This window comes from Lineus longissimus, chromosome 12 (genome assembly GCF_910592395.1).
Source record: "Lineus longissimus chromosome 12, tnLinLong1.2, whole genome shotgun sequence".
NCBI lineage: Eukaryota > Metazoa > Nemertea > Pilidiophora > Heteronemertea > Lineidae > Lineus > Lineus longissimus.
In genome coordinates, this window is record NC_088319.1 from 11,533,616 (window position 1) to 11,556,094 (window position 22,479).

The window sequence follows — 22,479 nt, forward strand, 5'->3', positions numbered from 1 at the left end:
AACAAAATCGGCACTCCTCGTCTCAAAAGATAAACTCGGAACTCCTCAGTAATTTGTTGTCATTTGCGTAGGGGACATTATTCCAGAATTTTGCTAATTTTGTGAAAATTATCACAATTTTCTCGTAATTTCTGCGTTGATCACCAAAAACTGGTCGCCATGTATTTGTTAGCAGGCTAGTGAATCATATCGGGCCGATTAATAGCCAGATTCGGACGCTAAATAACGCTTTCTTTTGCCAAATCGGTTTGGCAAGGAAGAGGATTTTTCATTTTTGAAGTCTGGATTGATTGAGTGGTGAGACTGATGAATCTCTGACCTTTCGTTCGGTTTCTCACACTGGCTCTCACCGACAACTAGTCAAATCTTGCTAGCTCACTAAGTAAAGGTTGGTTCACAATGCATGTTGTGATGTCTTTGAGGTGTTATTTTGTAAATTGTATTGTAGAGTTCTAGCTGTCACATTGTGATTGTCGGTCTCCTCACTGACCTCGGCCTAACTCGACTGCCAGTGCCATCAACATCTATTCCCCCAAGAGGAGAACGTCAAGTACAACAAGAAAACAACATCATTTACAATACCCCCCCCTCACTGTCGCCCAGGGAGTTACAGACAGAGCTTCCTCCCAGTAGAGGACGGGAATGGAATAGCTTGGACCCCAGCACCGCAGAAGTATCATCTCTCGAAGCATTCAAGGCTGCCCTCGGAAGAGCTGCCGCCTAGATGCCATTGAGAAAATTTTATCCTGCCCCCTGGTTGGTAATCAGAGGATATTCCTCCAGGATGTGTGCTAGCGTCTGTTCAGAGAAACCACATTCACAACTGGCATATTCACACAGGCCCAGGCCCACCATTCATAACAATTGACATACATATTGCAATTTATTCTGCTCTTTTTCAGCTTGAAAATGCACGAACAATTTGCTCAAGTTTTGAACCAACGAGATCTGTCGCGGGCAGGGGATCTCTTCACGGTGGAAGATAAGGATATCGTAGACGACTTGTCCGAAGTCATCCAGAAGATTGAAGAGATCTCAAGTACGAAGGACTTCCTGAACAGTGATAATGACCAGAGCGTCGTCGAGATTTGTATAACGAGGGTCACATCAGCAATAAGGTAACTTTTTATCATTGTCTTGAAATTAGATACGGTAAGGTAAGGTGGTACAATGATAGCCCTGGTGCCTAGATGTGTGCACTTCAAACCTGTTAAAGAGTACCAGCTGATTTTTACACTCCAGGGGGTCCTGGACTAAATGTACCATGTTACACTGTAGGGGCTATTGTACTGGGCCAATTCATAATTGTACCATGTTACCTTACAGAAATTTCTTGCAGGGAGTCTTTTAATTTTTTTGGTGGACAGATAATCTGATGGTTTGGAGGTTCCTTTTATCGGAACGGTCGAAACTATTCAAAAGTGTCGCCATCTATACTATTGGAGTGAAACTATAATTATCCCCGAGTGTTTGGTGTGTTTAGAGAGGGTGCGACCATGTGCTGGTGAATTTGTATCGTATGGTGGGCATGACATGCACGTACATGATGTACAGTACACGTCACCCGCAACGAAAAGGTTAAAACCGTCTCTCACTCACTGTCGGCAATGAGTATGATAGAAAATGTCTTGGCTAAACTTTAGAATTACCGATCGGATGTTCCTCCGCACTATATAAGTTGTGAATCGGTTTAAAAGAGATGGTTGCGCGTAGCATGTTGCATGTTGACTTACTTATTCATTATTCGGTATTCATTCGCGCCTTGGACCTATACTTCCGATCGGGAATTCTAAAGTCGTTCCAATGTCTTAATGAGTACAAGCGCTTACCAGTAAGCTCCGGTAACATTGCCAATATGGTAAAGTAACATTGCCAATACGGTAATTCACATTCCCAATCTAATTGGGAATGTCAATTCCCAATTCCCCTCTCCCCATCCCATCCATGCATGTGTGATATACAATGCATTGATTGAGAATCATCGTATGGTACAATGATTCTCAATGCATTGTATGCAATCGTACAGCCTACAGGTATAATGCAAGTTGACAGATTAAAAAATATCATTGCATTGGCATTCAGGTATACCATATGGCGTATGGCTTTTATTACCAGTAGGCTCTCAAGAGATCCTGCAGTGAATGACTGTATTGTGAAGTTGTTTGAATTTTTCAGATTTTCATTTCAGCTTTTTTTAATCTTCTTTCTTGACACATCTTGTAGCCAGCAGGTGTTCAGAGTTGCTTTGTTCCGCAACACTACATTCAAGCTGGCTGCGTTGACCATGTCTATGACAAAGTATGGGATGACTGCATTCATTATGTCTGTATGTTGATAGGGAAGAATGTCGCCCCTGATGCTAATCTGCCAATGTAGTTCAACATATAACCCACTTCAAACAGCCTGCATGACATGCATGATGGGTAGATTTGCTAGTATGGCGACAAAATCTGGTTGCAAGAACATGTTACTGAACATTATGTTGTACATAGAATGTATACAGCAATGTGTTCATGTGAAGTCAAAAAGATTTTTGCGGTGGAAGTTTACAAGATTTATGTTACTGGTATTACTGGGGGCGTAGCTGGCATGTAAGTTTTAAGGTGGTACACTTATTATAGCCCAGAACAACATCAGCGTCCATTGATGTGTGCTACCCGCTATAATTGTACTGGGGCTGAAATTGTACCACTTTACCTTACAGTACATGTACAATGTAGCATGTTGATCGGGGTTTATGTAAAACACACCTCCTAATACAGTGTAGAACCCATTAGCTTGACACCTGCACGTCTCCAAAGAAAAAATGGTGATAAAGACGGATGATAGTGTGAATGAGATGCTTCAATCAATATTTCATCTTGCATACTATTTACTTTGGCTGCCACTTGGGGGTCTTGCTGGTCTATTCAATTCAAATGCGGTATGAAAGGGTAATATAAAAATTGGGGAATGATATGAGACCATTTGTGAAAGTGAATGCGTGTCTTTTTCTATGACGTGAACTGAAAATTGTATAGTGATGGGGTCGTGGGTGATAATATAGTAGAACCTTTCCATCAAGGCCACCCAACAGACTGACAAATGCTGTCCTTAAAATAGAGACGTGCCCTGATTAGAGACGTCAAAATGAATGGAAACAACCAATTTCAGACTTAAATTAGTGTCCTTACTAGAGAGGGTGTCCTTAGTGGAGAGGTGTCTGGTAAGGGAGGTTGATATAAAAATTCACCGAAAAACGTAAATGTCAATGAGGTATCACAGGTGTCTTACATATTACAACAGGGCGTTGGATGTTATAGAATCCCCACATAACACACATTTGCTATGTTACCAGGAAGAATCTAGAAGAACCCATTTCCTGGATCCTGTTTTAAGCAGTGCTAATTAATCATGTGAAGTCAGCTCATCACGAACTTGTAAAAATCATTGACGAAATTATACATACACTTTCTCATCACTATTGATGTTCCTTCAACAAACTGGGCATGCTTTCACACCTGTCAGATGTAGATTTAAGTACAAAGGGTGAGCGTTGACCATCTGTACCTTAATTTTGACTAGAACTTGAAACCCTAAAGCTGTTGGAACTTCTTTAAAAAACGAAGTGAATGCCCTTAACATGGGAGGCTGTTCTCTAGAAAACAAAGAACAGACTCCCACCATTGAAATTGGCATTCACTTGGTTTAAAAGATTTCGTTCGGTTTCATGTTCAAAATGGAGTTGCTTGGAGTTACACTAGCTCTTGTGTAGTTCTCCCGATACATTGAGCAACAGATGTTATGTGTCACCTGGTCAGGTTATGTGATGGGCGTTTAATACCTACATACTGTAATAGTCTCAGAGAGTTTGTGTTGATAAATGAGGACTTGGGTCGAGAGGAGTGGTGTGGTAGTCGTGAGAGCTAGGGGTGGCGATATGGTGGTTGTCAGAATTTAAGGGTTGAAAGTCAAAATCTCTTTTTGCATGTCATTTTACCATGCAAGCCTTCATTCCTTGGCATCCTTGCCTATATGCATGCACATGTACTACAATACAAAATTTGCTTCACTAATTGCTCCATGCATTACAAAATGTACCCAAGACATCGCAACATGTTGAAAACATCCGATGTGGAAAAAAGCTGCACATTTCATAAATATCTCTTCGATCATTTCGGATGGGACATTCTCGGAGATTTAGTCGTTTTTAATTGGCATATTGCTCCTTTGCTAATTAGTGCAAGTCTTTGCTTTATGTTGTTCAATTTTCATTAGGCAGTGAAGCTTGATACATTTGCTTCAGTTCGGTGAATCTGTTGTGGTCCATAACCGGTACCGGTGAATCTGTTGTGGCCCATAACCGGTACCGGTGAAACTGTTGTGGCCCATAACCGGTACCAGTGAAACTGTTGTGGCCCATAACCGGTACCAGTGAAACTGTTGTGGCCCATAACTGGTACCAGTGAAACTGTTGTGGCCCATAACCAGTACCGGTGAATCTGTTGTGGCCCATAACCGGTATTAGTGAATCTGCTGTGGCCCATAACCGGTATGATAATATGAAGCAACCACCATGATTTTTGTTCGAACCATTGGGACGTTGGGATTGCAGACAAGTCGATTTTTTTTTCAGTACATGGTATTGGTATCACAAAGTCACCAGGGATCCAACTGATACTGATATTCCCATGATCAACCCATATTGGCACTAGCACTATGTATAGCACTACAAGTAGCTGTCTATGTGCTTCCAACTAAATCAGTTGCAATTTAACCCGCTGCCCTGCCCCCCATTCAGGGATCTGACAGCCAATTAGTTAGGCAACGCTGTCATCAGATTTTCGCTAATATCCTGACACATTCTGTTGAATTAATGCAGTTGCTTCCATTCCAGTGACTATGAACATTTATCATTTCCTACAGCGTTCAGTACTGTTAATCCAGTGAGGCCAGTTGACTGTGCTATTTATTTTGTATGTGAGGCAGGCCAACATGGATGTTTCTTCATCTATCGTCTCTTCTGTGGCCTCTCATGTACCATGGAGGTTTATGGCATGTTTCTCTTGTTAAAGGGGGATTATAGGCAGAAGCAGGGAGTTAAATTAGCCATGTTTGGGTGACTAAAATGCAGAGTAAAGGCACTGGGTCATTTGAGATGAGCGAGACGTAATGTGAAATGAGCGAGACCCCTATTGGCAATCTTGCCTACCTAGCTGCTGCCTATAGCCAGTATAGGAGCCCTTTAATGCTATTGGATGAAATGCTGACACATATGCAATCTATTGGAATGAGGTCCGTGTAGCTATGTCACAAAATTGTGTAGGTGGGACAAATAAGATTATCTTGTCTTCTGACGATGTACTGTAGGCTGTATGAAGAAAAATAGATGTCGGATTGCTTCTTTTTGATGATATTGATAGTAGTTTCAAAGACACGCTGTAAGGTCTACTATAAATGTGCAGTATGTTGGGGGTGTCGGGATGAAATCGACACTGACCAGAGTCATCAGGTCAGTAAACTCAATTGACACCTTAACTATAGTGGCATAAAAAAATGTCATCCTGCCTTTGAGGAGAGACACTCCCACCGACATATCTTTTGCACACAAAATCACCAAAATATATTCCAGAATACCCTACTTATCACTAATCAAACAAGTTTCAACGGAGACAGTAAAACGAACTTTAAAATCATACAAAAGGAATTTGTACTCCCTTCTTCAAACCAAGGATGAGATTTGTTTCTCCAGTTCCCCCGCTAGCAGAAACCCTGTGCTAAAGGTACACACGACTCCAATTTATTACAAAAATTTGGTCAGAAGTAGATCTCCTAACGGCTCTTACATCTCTGAGTTGTCTGATCCAAGATTAGCTCGGAGGAAATTAAATTATGAGACAGGAGTAGCCGCTCTTACTGACAAGTGGCATGGTCTCGTGCCGTAATGTTGCCAAGGTGTTGGTCTCGTATTCTCAACCTAAGAAAAAGGTTCAACTGAGACAGTAAAATGAACTTAACTGTGGAAGCAAACGTAAAGGGGGTATACTCCCGTCTTCCAACCTGGGGGAAGATTTGTACCCCGCCAGCGAAAAGTACACGCGACTCGCATTTATTGAAAAAATCTGTTCAGAAGTAGATCTCCTATAACGGCTCTCATACCTCTGTTGTCTGACCCAAGATGAGCTCAGAGGAAATAAGATTACATGCATAAGACAGAGTAGCAACTCTTGCTGACAAGTGGGCATGGGATTCCTCTCTTCTGTCCTGGTGGTCCTCCTCTTCAGAGATCATACAACACTCATCCTGCCGTGGACATGATGGAGGTGGAATTACTCTCTGGAAAATACTCCTCTGAGTGTAGAAGAAAAGAAATCGAGCAACACGAAGATCGAGATGTAATAAATCAAGAAAATCCAAATAGTTATTAAACGACTTTCTCTGGATATGATAAATGTTCATCATAATCTGCAGTGGCCATGCTGCATAACTCAACAAGATAAGAAAACAACAAGTTTTATGGGAATTTTGGCCAAATGGCTTGCCAAAATAGTTGTACCGGATAATGGAAACTATTAATTTCTACCATTCGTGAATTTCTTTACGTTTTGAAATAAATTAAAAAATTCAGTGCGCAGCTGATTTTTGTGAAATTCCACGAAAAGAAAATGCTCGTAAAATTTCGGTGGTTTACAATAACATGAAGCTGTTTGAGCTTCAGACGAGAGGATTCTGTAGAATAGGCTAGAAATACCGGAGTGCAGATATAAATAATCCGCCAACCAAGCAATACCATAGGACTGCCCACTGCATGAAGCCTGTAGATAAACAATCTGGCCAAATGCTGACAGCATGCAGGATCAACTCTGCGGAACCAAGGTGGAATTGCGGAGGACAACTGATACATATAACCAGAATCTTTGGATTGGATTTGAAGCTGGCATTTATTGCTTTTGATTGAACAGAGCAGTTGTAGTGGCTATGTTCAGCTGAGCTGATCAAAGAATTCGATGAAGTTCCTGTGAATAGGCTTTGGTCAATGCGTGACCCGAGAGCTCTATCCCAATGCCATCTTTCGAAACATGGGGTGGATTTGATGTTGAAACAACGCGTTCTTTAGTGACCAGACTCTTTTTATTGAAAGATTCTGATACATGTAAGACGAACCGGGCTGACTCTCCCAGAAAAGAATGCAAAGAAAAAGTATCGATCCTAGATGTATGGATTAACATCAGGGAAGGCACACTTCAGAAACGGATTTGATTAATGATTTGCGTTGGTTTGATTGCGTTCATTTGTTCGAGATGTTTGTTTTCGATCAATGACAAATAGACTGCAATGGATTGATTTTTGCTGCGATGTTCAATGTTGCCATATGGCTTTCCGTACGGGTGACAGACTGAACATCGTACAACTCATGTTGGTCCCTTGAAGAACGCAAGTGTAGTTTGAGATTGATGTCGAAGCTGGTAAACAACATAAATCTTGTTTAGGGACATCACAGTACACCATGCTGATGATGTCGGCAAAAAGGTGTAATTTGTGGATTTCGTCACGCTGACATCATGGATGACGTCGCTATATTGCATTTTACCATGCCAACAAAGTGTGGGTCAACCCTTATCAAGAACTTATTACTTCAAAGTGAGGAATAACTAAGTTTTTGATTTGATATAATGTTTGAAAACACATTGGTTTCACGTAAGTTTAAATACAAAGTAATGTAGGATGATTGCAAACCACCAATAAGTCTCCTACACTCTGGTATGGCTGCCTCTTCAGATCACTCATAGCTGAATCCTCTGCTAATTAGAGTCATTTGTCCCACACTTGACAGACAGCTTAATATCAAGACTGGGATGGCTGTGATGAATATTCAATTATTTTAATGGGATTCCAGTTTACAAATCTACATGTTTGACACGTTGGATACAGAAGTGTCCTATTTTCCCATCAATTTATACCCAGCCACATTTGATTATCAATCATGTCACGGGAAAGAATGGGGAACAACATCACCACTACAGGGGCTCCCCGGCCTGAGCCAGAACATTTGACTTCAGCAACATGTTTCTTGCGATGTGATAGCCTCAAGCAAAATATTGTGGAATCTGTCCTATTGATCTCTGATACCTGGAAGTCACTACAGCATCTGAGGAGCCTGAAGCAAATATTTAAATGGAGGCTATAGAGGCAGGAGCCTGGGGAATGTGTTGGGTCTGGTTCCCCGGAAAAGGCCACATTTTGGAGAAGTTGATGTGTGAAATTTTAATGACACAAGAAAGTAATATCCCGAAAATTTCTCTTCACTTTTAGAGCTCATATATGTTTCAGGAAAAAATTGTTTTCTCCTTCAGAGCATTATCTGATCTCAAAATGTGAATCCTTTTCCATTTTAACCAATCTAATGTTTATATCTTGCAGGGAAACTGAGTCAATATCAAAACATGTATCTGCATTGGTGAATCTCCTGGAGTCGTGTCTGGATCAGAATCTGACTCCGTCAACGCGAGACGAGGACCCACCGCATGCCAAGATCGCCTCGGATATTCTGCGATGTCTTTTCTTGGTAAATTTTGCAACATTATTGAAGTTTTGATCACGGTAACAGTGAAATTTCCTGTTACCTTTGAGTCTGTTGCCTTGTTGTAGTGTAACAGCTTGTGCACTTCAGTGACCGAATGGCCTATGCTCTGAGGGTGTGGAAGCACCTGGGAAGTTTAATCATGCCAGACGAACTGAAGGAGTTATTTTATCTTACAGAATTATCATGCGCGGGCGGAGATCATGAAGGTGGCACTACCAGTCGCTGTGAAGTTCCTACCAAAAGACAACAAGGAGATATGCCGCAGTTTGACCAGCTATCTGTCGCTGGTCGTCATTGACAACGCGTCACTCCTTGCCGAACAGATCCCGCGTATTCTAGACAGTATTATTCTGGGTAAGTTTCATTTTCAAATGTTATTTTCATCACTTTGAATAGTTTAATGCGGGTGCACCAGGTCAGTCCAATGGACCCAAGCCATTTGGTCTGTTTGATGATCTGTTGATTTTTGCTCCCCTGTGTTCAAAATTCCACCACACATAGAGGCTATAATTGTACCAGGGGGGCGGGGAGGGGGGGGGCTTTAGGCGTACCACCTTAGTACCTTGAGTAAATTCATATACTCCAGTCGATATACTCTAGAGAAAACAAAATGGCATCTGTATTGGGTTGCTTCGTTCTTTTTATGATTTGGGAGTTGTTCAGTTTCCATCGATAATTCCCCGCACAAGTCAGTGAGGAGAAGCAAAAATGTCAAATTTGTTGTACCACCTTAGTACCTTGAGTAAATTCATATGCGCTTCTCTAGAGTATATTGACTGGAGCAGCTCCAGTCAATATACTCTAGAGAAAACAAAATGGCATCGGTATTGGGTTGCTTCGTTCTTTTTATGATTTCGGAGTTGTTTAGTTTCCATCAATAATTCCCCGCACAAGTCAGTGAGGCGAAGCAAAAAATGTCAAATTGGCATTTGCTCTCGTAATACGCCCAAGGGTCGTAAATCATCTCGTTATCGGATTGATCCGTTCCTATTGTGCTCATTGGTAGACATGGTTAGAGGTAATATTGGCATGTTTAGCCAGATTAAGTGTTATCCAGACATTGCCTTTGGGAGGCCGACCACCCACACAAATGTTACCGATTGATTGTGTAAGCTGAAGATGCTGTGTCGCTGTCTGCTCTGTTACACATGACAGGGTCTTTAGCATATTCTTCACCATTTCAAAGTTCATTTGGCTGACTTCAATCAATGACAAATTGTGATCAAGCCTAGTTTACCTCAGTTATGATATTATTCACAGTTGGTAAAGGTATATCCATGGTCAACCAATTTTTTACGAATTTTTAAATGATCTCAATCAGCAAAACTAAAATTGTGATAAAAGAAAGAAATTTCGTAATACCTAAAATCAAAATTGTGAACATTTCATTTGTTTTCAAAATGTTGGTAAATTGTAAAAATTAAAAGGCAGGAAAACTTTGCAGTTCACAATATTATCAGAATGATCGTCCCCCCCACAACATTCTTGGTACAATGTTCTACATGTACGTGTACATGTACTTTAGTCTTAGTCTATCTCTACCGAAGACTTTGAAATCCTCTTTTCATCATTTGACCTTTTATAACACTTGTAAATGTCAGCATCTCAGTGTCATGTTTATATTGTACATGTATGCCACATCAGGTGGTTTCCAATTAGATAAAACCGTTTGGGATTTGGATCTGTGATGACAAAGGATATCAGGTTTATTACAGCGTTTTCATAATTACCGGTAGCTTAATTGGTTGTGAGCTGCATAAAGTACAGTTGAACCTCCCTTTTTGGACACCTCTCTATTAAGGACACCCTCTCTACAGAACCAGTTTGATACATGGTCCACTTTGAACCCGGACTAGTCTGCATGTGTACTGATTGGTTTCTATAAACACAAAGAAATCGACCACATTAGACCACATTCAGATTCAATCGGATCTCATCGGGTCTCTTTTTTGTTGCGGAAAAGACTCCATAATTCGTCATTTGTTTCTCCTCTGGAAGTGACGAGAATATATTTCAGTGCTTCTGCCTGATCCACAGGTAACAAGAATATATATCAGTGTCTGTTTCTTTCTACAGGTAACCCGGGTTTGGTGCGAGTCTTGCCACAGATCTATGAAGAGAATAAAGATCTGATAAAGAAGAAAATTCCTGAACTAATGAACGTGATGCCGTCATGTGAGTCTGCTGAGTTGGCCAATCTCCTCCAGTTGTTTGTAACCATAGCGAAGTCTAATCCCGAGGTAAATAAGAATGTTTGCTTTGTTTGGCGGTTATTTTTTTAGTGCCTCCAGTGGTGATGACACTTCATGAAGTGGTACATGATGAAATTAATTATGCCCCGCTCAACTTTGTTGGGCCGGTACTCTATGACGCCCAATGACTCAAGAACTGCTCGTCTGGTGTACTTTGTAATTTTTGTGGCATGAAGGCCAAGTGTCAAAGATTCCCTATTGATTTTAGGCGGAGCCCAAATCAAAGATGGCCACCTGGATGCCATCTTGGTTTTTCGCATTCCGCCGCATAACTTGAGAACCGACTGAGTGACAGACCTGAAACTTCTGTGATGTGATGACCTAGTGTAGGGGAGGTTCCCTGTGACCAGGTGATTTTTTGCCCGACCCAAAATCCAACATGGCCACCCTGTCTTCCATATTTTTTCAGCTAATAAAATCTCTATGAAATCCAAAAATTAGTCTGTGTCTTTATTATTTCAGCTAATTGAGCCTCACATCCCCAGCCTCCTTGAGAACACGTCGACGACGTCGGCAACACAGCTTGTTCAGATCCTCACGATACTCGCCGAAAAGGACGTCAACAGCTTCATTCTCCACACGACGAAACTGAAAGAAATCGGTGACAGCTATCCATCAACACTGCCACCTATTGTCAAAATACTTGGAACACTTGGCGAGTGTGACAAGGTGGGTTAACATGCCCTTTAGGCTCTCTGGCTACCCCTTTAGGAAATGATATGGAACAAACTGATAACACATTCTCACTGACAACAATTCCTTCCCATTGTGTTTGCTGTAATACAGAGTCTTTGTTTGGTATCTATTTCAGGATTTAGCAAAAGAAGTGCTAGAGTATATGGTTTCAAAACTTGGAAATGACGACGTTTGCAGCATTCAGCCCATCTTGGAACAGATTCAACTGATCTCGACAGCGCACCCTGGTCTACTAGCGCCACATATTGACACAATCTGTCAACACGAGGAGGTGTCTAGTAGCGCGGCCCTGATTATACTCGAGTTGAAACAAATGGAAGCTGTCAATAGGTAACCGCAGAGCTGAAATTAAACAAAATAAAATGAAAAAAAACAAGGAGAAGGCCATGTTTTTGATAAAATTGGAAAAAATACTTGTTTTGCAGATCAAAAGTATGGCAATTAGGCAAGGGAACCAAAGAAAAGGACATTGAGAATGTTGTACATTATAAAAGCACTACGTAAGAACTGACCTTTATTTTAAATACCTACTTGTGCTTTTTTCATTTCAGCGGTCAAACAGATGAAAAGGAAATGATCTCAACTGCCAGTCAGACGGAGGGTGAACTCAAAATATCAGAATTGCATAAGTCGACAGAAAAGTCCCAGGACTCCAAGGGGTCCACCGTGAATCTCAGCAACGATACGAAACAAGATAGTGTCCCGCTGGCAACACCAGAGACATCTGGGACAGAGTCGCCAACAAAAGAGTAAGATCACTTTAATAGTTCAGTAGAACCTCTCTGTAAAGGACACCCTTTGGACTGTAAATAGTTGTCCTTAAAGGGGAGGTGCCTAAATTACAAAATTAAAAAAATGAACACTACACGCAATTTTGTTTTGGTTGAAAATATTGAAGGAAATTTCGTAATCCACCAAAATAGATTATAGTGAATAAAACACAAGCAACGATCTACGTATTCTCGACGTTTCGTGTATTTGACACTTTTTCAAAGAGATACAGAATCAAAAGATCAACCAGGTTTTATATAAAATTTAACAGAGATTCTGGTTTGCGCTATGCTATGTAATCCACCAAAATAGAAATTAAAATATTTTTTCAGAAAGTTTTGTGAATGGCATAAGGTGCAAATTTTTCCAGTTTACTGTTTGTTGTTCCAGAATAAGCATTCATGTTTGTTGACTGAATTTGCTCAACTATCGCAAATCTTTTTTCCAGTGTTGGTACCTCAGCAGAGCCATCGACTCCCGTATCGACTGGCAGTGGCGCCAATACTGTGCAGAATAATAACTATACAGAACCAAAACGAGACACTGGTCAGCATTTCTGTGATAAACACTTGGGCAAGATAAAGGCCTACATCACCGATGTTTCCAGGACTGTGCCTATTCCGACGAAGTGCACGGTTGAAGGTTGGCCATTTTCTAGTAACGTGTTCACTATCTGTTCTTTCTAGCTTCTTCTTTGCCTCGGGGGAACGGTGCATTCCGCTCCGGTTTCAAAGCTTCTCGTTTCAACCCAGAGAATCAGTTCCCCAGTTGGATGGGAATCTTTAAAATTTGATCTTGTGTATTGAAGGCAGGTGCTCCAACGTACTGATCTTTACGAGAATGACATGCACCCACCTGGTAACATACACAATATGAAATCATTTGCATCAAATTTTGAGGTAAAAAATAACCACGGAGTAACATTGTAGTGCACGCACAAAATCAGAACGGAATCCTAAGCTGAACTAGATTCAATTCCGGCATTTGATATCAAGCTCCATCTTATCGGCCTTTTTTTTCAGAGAGCAAGTCCAAACGGCGGATGGTGTTATCGTATTCGTGCAATGGCTGCAGCCCCCACTGCCTCTACAGCGGAAACTATTTCCTGCATCGAACAAAGTTACCCAAGACCTGGGCTCATCTCATGTTCTTGTCAGAGCAGGTGAGTGCATTTTATCATCATCATCATCCGATTTGTAACCGTTTTCCAATTTCATCACCGCTACATATTTACTAGTTTTTATTTGCTTATTTTCTCTACAATCCTGTGTTATTTTTTCAAGGCTCAGTCAGCACACGCTCTGAGTCAAGACGACCCTGCCATAGCGATGATCAAGCATGTGTGGGAGCGGTTAAAGACGGAAGCCACGTCGGGCGTGTTCACACGACTCGTTACCTCTTCCTTTCCTTCTCAAAAGGTTGGTGGACATTTGCCATTCTCGTTGCCATCATCATCACCACCACCATCATCATCATCATCATCATCTGATTACCATGAACATTTTCTTGCATAATATTCTTAAGTCACGATTGGTAAAGTATCATTTGCCTTTAAAAATATGTGCTTACCTGAAAAGGAAATGAGTTGAAAGAAACAGAATAAAGTCTACTTCATTTGAGGGGCGCATGGCCACATATTTTTACCGCGTCACTCCGTGGAGCAAAAGGGGGACATGAAAATACTGTCAATCCGTCACTCTGTGGACGTGGTATCTGCAGAAGATAGCGACGAATCAAAGCCAAATTTGGTGTGTTTGATACCTATAGGCATTAGTAAGAACCCTTTTGGCAATTCACAGTTTCTTTCCGCACCAGTCCTGAAAGGGTTAAGATGACTTCTTGGAGGAAAACCTGGTGAGGCACTGATTGTGTTGATTGTGACAACGCATGCCGACGGCACTCTCATCAATTATGTACGAACATGAAACTCCCATCTGTTCCCGTTCTCTGCAGTCACAATATATTGGTATTGGTCTCTTGGCAAATTTGTCTTAAAATATTACAGCTGAAAGTTATTACATTTACACTTTACTGGTAGTATTATCATGTTGCTGGAAACTCGGTGAAAGATTTTAACCCCTTGGAACCGAGTGCAGTGCTGTCAGGCGTCTTAGGAGGAGTCTGCACGGATGCATATACCAAAAGATATGAAATTGGACAAGACAAATATGCACTCTGTTCAGAGGATGTTGGGAGGGGGAGATTCTCCAACAAGCTCCCAAGTCTCCCAGATGCAGATTAAAAGTTTAAAATCTCTTTTCCTGTTATTGTAATTTCCAGGACCAGGAAGCTGTGGTTCACGAATTACAGTCGATACGCTTCTTCGATGTCTTCGAATACAGCGTGTCCCAGAAACAATGGGTCTGCTTCCTGTGCAATAATCCCGACAAGGTCTCGGGGCTCTTACAAGACGGACATCCTGTCATTGAGGTAAATATTTGTTTGCTATAATGTGTATTGCTGCAGATGCTCTTGCAGCCCATTATGACTTGACATTCAGCCCTCAAAATTATGAGATAATTAAAGGCAGGCCTATAGTTACACCCCATTCTAGTGAATCATTTCTTGCAGTTTAATGATTTTTGAATTACGCTGTTTGAAGAAGTCATGGTCCTGCTTGAAGCCAATTTTGTATGATAAACCAACAATGATCATATCTCATGCCTTAGATGTCCCTAATGTTGTAGCATGAAAACATGTACTTTTCAGTTCTGGAATGTACTTGTATGACGGTAATAAATACTGTCATTTCTTTTTAGGGTCAGCTCAAAGAGAAAAAAGGACGTTGGAAGTTCTTCAAACGATGGAAAACGCGTTACTTCACACTGTCAGGAGCTAACATCACTTACAGCAGAGGTGATCAGGTCAGTAGTGAATTTACAGTAGAGGTGATCAGGTCGGTAGTGTATTTACAGTAGGGGTGATCAGGTCGGTAGTGTATTTACAGTAGAGGTGATCAGGTCGGTAGTGTATTTACAGTAGAGGTGATCAGGTCAGTAGTGTATTGACAGTAGAGGTGATCAGGTCAGTAGTGTATTTACAGTAGAGGTGATCAGGTCAGTAGTGTATTTACAGTAGAGGTGATCAGGTCAGTAGTGTATTTACAGTAGAGGTGATCAGGTCAGTAGTGTATTTACAGTAGAGGTGATCAGGTCAGTTGTGTATTTGGAGTGTGGTATCGTATCATCAGTCGTAATTGGAGGAGAGTGCCAGGTGGCGCCACCATCAAATATGAAACCTGTGGGCTTCAGTGTCCCTTCATGCATCGATATTTTATCACTTCACAAGTTTGTCCCTGTACATAAGTGCACTGCACAATGTACAGGAGGCAAACTTGTGACGTTTTCTACCTTTCGGTCTCTTTCAGGCCCCTCAGGATTTCTAGCTCACCCTCTTACAATGTTCTAACATACAAGCGATGAAAGCCTGAAAGTCATTTCTATAAATTTTCAGAAAAAGGCGACACTACCTGTTAATAAAATTCAGAGCGTCAAAGCCGTGAAGAAAGGGGCGCGTCAGATACCTAAGGCATTTGAGATTTTCACGAACGATCAGACGAAATTCGTTCTGAAGGCGAAGGATGGGAAAAATGCGGAGCAGTGGGTCCAGTGTTTGCATATTGCCGTTGCGCACTCGCAGAAACAGGACGACGGCATTATAGACTTGGCAGAAACGGTGTCGCAGACGCCATCTGATCCACAGACGAAGTTATAGTGCTGCCACCTATAGCTGTTTGTGCTATGATGATAGTTGCAATTTCAGTTGTTTGTTTGAGGCCGAATGTTACGTGCGTTAAGAGATGTAAATATTTGGGGAAGGGGCATTGAAATTGTTTGAAGGGACAATTGGGTTTTGGGGTATTGTGCAATAATGTCCCCTTTAAACCTGATGGGGTGGGATTTGAATAAAGGATTTAGCTGAAAGGTGTTGATTAATTTACATTGAATTGCTCTGAAAATGATACTGAAACTTAGGTATGGATGTCTTGAAACATCCCACATGGCCACAGAGGTGTGGGTGGAATGATTGCGACTTTTTGTGGTCGTCAGTTTTGCAGAGATTAAAAAAATTATGGATATTTAAAAATGAATGTGATTTATTGGAGTTTGCCAAAGGATTTGTTGTTTTAATGTGAATGATAGTTGATTGATGTCGAGCCTCGGAGACGGCTACAGGCTTTTTCAGAAGTAAATGTCACTGTTGTTTTGGGCTGCTGTTGAAAAACTAAAAGGCTGATTTCTTCAAAGTTCGTTTTTTCTTAAATCTGATTTTGGGACCCAACACAATTTCCAGGTCACGGATTTGTAAAAAAGTTTTTTTAAACTCTTCATTGGAGACCTCTGTAATCAGGATGCCTCTCTATTAAGGACAGCATCTGTTAGATCGAACCATAGGCTGTTCTTAATAGAGAGGTTTTTCTGTACTAAACACAGTGTTCCGCAAGCATTAATAAAGATTAGTATTTGCATGCATCAATTCTTACAAAAATTTATCATAAGACTAGTCTGTATTTATTCTTGCTACCTATCATTATTTCCTTTCTGTCTATTTCTTAACTCTTTGAGATCGCGTCATTTTTTTCTGTCGCAGTACCAGGAACGTGCGATTTTTCTTGAAAAACACTATGTTCAACAAAAATTAAAAAAATAAAACCAATCATCAAAGCTACTTGCATTATATATCCCCTGAAAGGTCTTTCTGAATACTGTTCTTTGCTTCATAGCATTCCAATTTAGGTAAAACACCTGATTTACAGTATTTTTTTGAAGAAATATAGTTTTCACCCCTCACCGAATTCCGAAATAATTGGCAGAACTAGACATTCCACTATGATTCTTCTAGAAAGCCACAAAAAGTCATAAAAAACAACACAGAAAATGTTCCTAGAACTCCCCACCAACAAACTGCATAATAAAACATTGTCTAATGCATCCATGGGCTGTAAATCGGAATTGACCTGACATTTTGACTGAAAATTGTCTGCTAGCTATCACCACCATATATAAATGTACACTCAACCATCACCCGACCATAGTAAGAAAAAATATTGGAACACAGCTGTTAGTAATCTAGAATGACGGTAAATGTCTCTCAGATCAATTCCAGACAGTGCCGAGCACAGCTAAACCGTGTGTAGAAAGTAATGTATGCAAACGGCATAGGTCGTTTAACGTTACTGGTGCCTTATTTTTCCAAACGACCTATGCCGTTCAACAGTCTCAAAGAGTTAAAAGTTCTGCTAAACGCCCAAAACGGGGATTGTGTTGGCTCAAGTGGGTTTGTTTGTATATTTTGTTGCCGATCGGTGCGTGAAAACATGAAGTGGGCTTCCCGGTGCTGTGCTTTAACATTCGTAGACTTTGATAGAATTTGATGCCATAATAATGTGTAGAAATTAGATTATTTGAAATTCTAGTCTTGATACATATCAGGAGTGAGGAAGGACTTGATTTGTTTCATATCTTCTTCAGGTTGATCAGATTTCCGGGAACTCTTTTCTTGAAACAGGGAAATAACTGCTTCTAGCTGTTGGGAAATTGTTCATATCGGTCTCATAAAGTTTATACGAGGATGTCATATCTACCTCATAATGAATCTTTTAATACATCCTGTCCTGCCGTTACGTCACTCTGACCACGACCAATCCCAAAAATGATGACTTTTGCAGGATACAGGGTGTGTAAAGTAGACCGGGGGTGCCTGCAGTAAAGTAACGGGAGGCTGTGAAACGTCATGAATGACGTCATTTGAGATGGCGCAAAACGTATCTACGAATTTTGTGTGGTACATTGTTGGGTTTCCTAAGCTGTTATCTCCAGTGTTTTTTTGCCGTTTCATGGCTGGAATGAATTTTTTAATGGATTACACTGGTGAGACAGGATGAAAAGATGCGTATATGAGGTGGGTTAAAATTTTTAGAAAATGTTTGAAGTGTGAGTGATGTGAACATTTTCTAGACATCTAGAAGAACACTTTAGCTAATGGTTTGCTGGGGTCCTATCAGCTGTAAGATTGTTTCTCATGCTTAGTATGTAAGAGTTTCTGCTACATTTTGAGATGATCTCTGTACTTAATCTTGCTGTATGCATATCTGAATTCCATTGCCATTTCTCCAATTGTGAATATTATTTAGTGTATTTTTTCTTATTGTTGACCTTTGATTGTTATGCATTGTAAAAAAATCACTTCGAAACCCTCAAATTGATTTAAGGCATTCCTCTTTGTCCATTGGTTAAAACAAGTGTAGATTAATCTATGTTTGGTGATAAGATAAATGAATAAATGAGCCACGTTCAGTTTTGTATAGAAGGGCGCATAAATGAAAAGATTTATTGAGGTTGCAGTGAAAGCATTTTACTGTACTATTCATTTGTGACCTTCTCTGGCATTTTAACCAACAGGGTCAGGGATGACTAAATATAACAGAAAATGCATAGACTTTCAGGAGTGAAGTAGGAAAAATAAAAGTGGGCCATTTTGACCAGGGCCGGTTGAATTGGTCGGTGGCCGATTTGGCGGGTAAGCATTTGGGGTCAAAGACAGAAGTCTATGAAGTGAACATGCTCAGGCTATGCCAATTGACATAGCTTGAGCCTGTACAAAATTACCTTTTAAATCTTTTTCCTATTTTCTTCCTTTCCTCCATATGTATGAATTGTATCTATCTCCCAATGGCCCTATATTTGAGTTTTGATTTCTACCTTCAAAGGCTTTCATCGTCATGCTGCTGCTTCTCAAACTTGCCATATCTGTAGTTGTATTATATGTTTTAACATTTAGGAAAATTTAGGAAAATTACCTTGACGTTTCGTGACAAATCAAGTCATTTCTGCAGAATATCGTGTCTTTAGTTCTTCTATTCACCACTAGGGGTGGTGGTCAACACAGCCAGGAGCCTGAAAAAGAGGGAGCGTGCACTGCATTTCTCATCAAATCCTGTTGTGTTCCAAAATTGCATGGTCTATTCCAAAGATCTTTCATGAACAAGGGGGGCATGGGTCTGGTGCGCCCCCCTCCCCCTTTGGATCTGTGCCTGAGCTTGGTAAAGGAGTCCATCTGGCTTTGGAAAATGTCGAACATGAAGAGAGATGAAGGGGGCGTCGAACTATCTCACGTATGGCATTGTTGACCGCCCCCCTAGTGGTCAACAGAAGAACCAAGACACTTTCTTCTGAGATAATGCCTTTGTCATGAAAGTAAAGTTAAATATTTTTAACTCTTTCGAGAAAGGATAAACATTTATTCTATATGTTTTAATTTGATTGTTTTTTATGTATAAAAAATATTGTCTGATGTACGAGTAAATTATTGTGAGGTTGTAACTTCCATATCATTTCGGGCTTATCGTTTGATCCGAGAGTGGTTGGTTCCGAACATGTCTGGTATTAAAGCACTTCGTTCTTTACAGGTCAAGCTTCTGTGAAGATCTATAATAGTGACTGTTATTGTAAAGCACTTTGAAACAGATCTGCACTAAAAAGATTGAACAAAATCGAAAAAAATACAGGGTGACCCAAAAAAAATGCAAAACGACCATTTTTGTTGAAATTGCATACCACAAAGAATGTTTCAGCACCAGGCTTGAAACTTTGTGTGAAGTTCATGTACAATGTATCCACTGGAGATAATGTGTGCCGGATTTGGACCTGAAAACTCAGTAATACTGCTATGCTTTAAAAAGAATTTGCTGTGCTCTAGGAGGAGTTATTCTCCAAAGTCAGGGGTATCATTTGCCTACTTACATATCACCCAGCCATGGAAAGAGAAAAACTTGTCCACTTGATCCCGTCATGTTGGTGAAAGAAATAGCTTTAAAATCTCTAAAAGGTCAATGTTCGCTTCACACCACTTGACCAGAGTAGAACTGTTGATAAACTGCACAGGTGATTCTGACTAGTTCAGGTGGAATGAACTTGTTAACAAACTGAATTGTTTTCGATGTTATTAGCTAGAGATTTTCACTGTTTTCAGAAGATGCTAGCTGTTTGTTGATTGCCGGCTGTTTCTGTGTATTATGGCTGGCGGTTTCTGGCAATAAATGTGGAAAAATACTTCAAGTTAAAGTCTTAAGTTGTTTCCTATTCATCCCAGAGTTGAACCTACAAGCCCTGGTTAAGTCCAGTGCTCTCAACCACTATATCACCGATCCCTGATCCTACCACTGGTGATATCGGCTGCCACCTTTCAACCTGTTTTAAGGTGCTCTCCTCCCTGCCTCCCTACCCAATTTAGGGTACATACAATTGTATCAGGTACAACCCTGTCACAAGCTCGCCTCCAGAGAGGTGAGCTACCTTATATGGTGCAGTGTCCGTCATCCATCGTCGTGGTTCTCAATGGGATCCCTACCGAAGTAGAGATATTTAGTAAGAGTGGTAGAGACACATCACAGACGATCAGAGGCAAGACACATCTATTAGGCTGTACCCTCACTTTGGCAAGCATTGCTGATCGGGTAGTACCTGGATGGACCTCGAACAAGATATTGGAAGGATTTCACCAGTCTCGTGAGACGACTGTGGTCATTTCCTAGTTTCCAGACCAACAGCATTGTCAGGTACTTTAGGTAGTGCCTGGGTAGTAGGCCCGACTGGCACAAGACATTGGACGGATTTCACCCAGCTCATGAGACGACAGTGGCCATTTCAAAGTTTCCAGACCAACTGCATTGTCAGGAACCTGGGGACCTGGGAACTATCTCACAAGACGACTGTGGTCTTTTCTAAGTTTCCAGACCAACTGCATTGTCGGGAACTTCGGGGAGTACCTGCGTGGTGGGCCCGACTGGCACAAGAGGAATTTTACCCAGCTGATGAGACGACTGTGGTTATTTAGTGTCCTGACTAACTGCATTGTCAGGCACTTCAAGGAGTACCTGGGTGGTTTGCTTTAACGGGAACAGGGAAAGGGAGGATTTCAACTATCTCACGAGATGACTGTCGTCATTTTAAAGTTTCCAGACCAACTGCATTGTCGGGAACTTCGGGGAGTACCTGTGTGGTAGGCCCCACTGGCACAAGACATTGGACGAACTTCAACCAGCTCATGGTAGGAAACGACTGGTCATTTCCCAGTTTCCAGACCAACTGCATTGTCAGGCACTTTTGGGAGTACCTGGGTGGTTTGCTTTAATGGGAACAGGGATAGGGAGGATTTTAACGATCTCAAGACGCGATTGTGGTCATTTCTTAGTTTCCAGACCAACTGCATTGTCAGGCACTATGGGTAGTGCCTGGGTGGTAGGCCCGACTGGCACAAAACGTTGGACGAATTTCACCCAGCTCATGAGACGACTGGTGGTCATTTTATAGTTTACAGACCAACAGCATTGTCAGGAACCTGGGCACCTGGGTAGTAGGCCCGACTGGCACAAGACATTGGGCGGATTTCACCCAGCTCATGAGACGACTGTGGTCATTTTATAGTTTCCAGACCAACTGCATTGTCAGTCACTCTAGGGAGTACCTGGGTGGTTTGCTTTAACGGTAACAGGGATAGGGAGGATTTCACTCAGCTCATGAGACGACTGTGGTCATTTTATAGTTTACAGACCAACAGCATTGTCAGGAACCTGGGCACCTGGGTAGTAGGCCCGACTGGCACAAGACATTGGGCGGATTTCACCCAGCTCATGAGACGACTGTGGTCATTTTATAGTTTCCAGACCAACTGCATTGTCAGTCACTCTAGGGAGTACCTGGGTGGTTTGCTTTAACGGTAACAGGGATATGGAGGATTTCACTCAGCTCATGAGACGACTGTGGTCATTTAGTATCCAGACCAACTGCATTGTCAGTCACTTAAGGTAATGCCTGGGTAGTAGGCCCGACTGGCACAAGACATTGGACAGATTTCACCCAGCTCATGAGACGACTGTGGTCGTTTAGTTTCCAGCCCAACTGCATTGTCAGTCACTATGGGTATTGCCTGGGAGGTAGCCCTGACTGGCACAAGACATTGGACGAATTTCAACCAGCTCATGGTAGGAAACGACTGTGGTCATTTTATAGTTTCCAGACCAACTGCATTGTCAGGCACTTTAGGGAGTACCTGGTTGGTTTGCTTTAACAGGAACATGGATAGGGAGGATTTCAACTGTCTCATGAGACGACTGTGGTCATTTCTGAGTTGCGAAGACCAGTTGCATTGTCAGGAACTTCAGGTGGTACCCGGATGGTTTGCCTAAGAGGCACAAGT

General features: G+C 41.4%; 1 protein-coding gene across 2 annotated transcripts; it reads left to right on the forward strand.

The window, feature by feature from the left end:
• The first annotated feature begins 78 nt into the window (after positions 1-78).
• Positions 79-20,339, forward strand: LOC135496784 (ventricular zone-expressed PH domain-containing protein homolog 1-like). Of its 2 annotated transcripts, none has more exons than XM_064786297.1 (14): positions 79-388; positions 903-1,118; positions 8,401-8,545; positions 8,740-8,917; positions 10,640-10,803; positions 11,278-11,484; positions 11,627-11,841; positions 12,063-12,260; positions 12,731-12,924; positions 13,305-13,444; positions 13,566-13,700; positions 14,563-14,712; positions 15,042-15,146; positions 15,736-20,339. In XM_064786297.1, exons 2-14 carry the CDS (start codon positions 910-912, stop codon positions 15,994-15,996), a joined length of 2,301 nt encoding a protein of 766 aa, XP_064642367.1. In that variant the 5' UTR covers positions 79-388; positions 903-909; the 3' UTR covers positions 15,997-20,339. The 2 variants fall into 2 exon arrangements, with proteins under 2 accessions (XP_064642367.1, XP_064642368.1); XM_064786298.1 differs by having other exon boundaries at positions 79-297.
• The last annotated feature ends 2,140 nt before the right edge of the window (positions 20,340-22,479 follow it).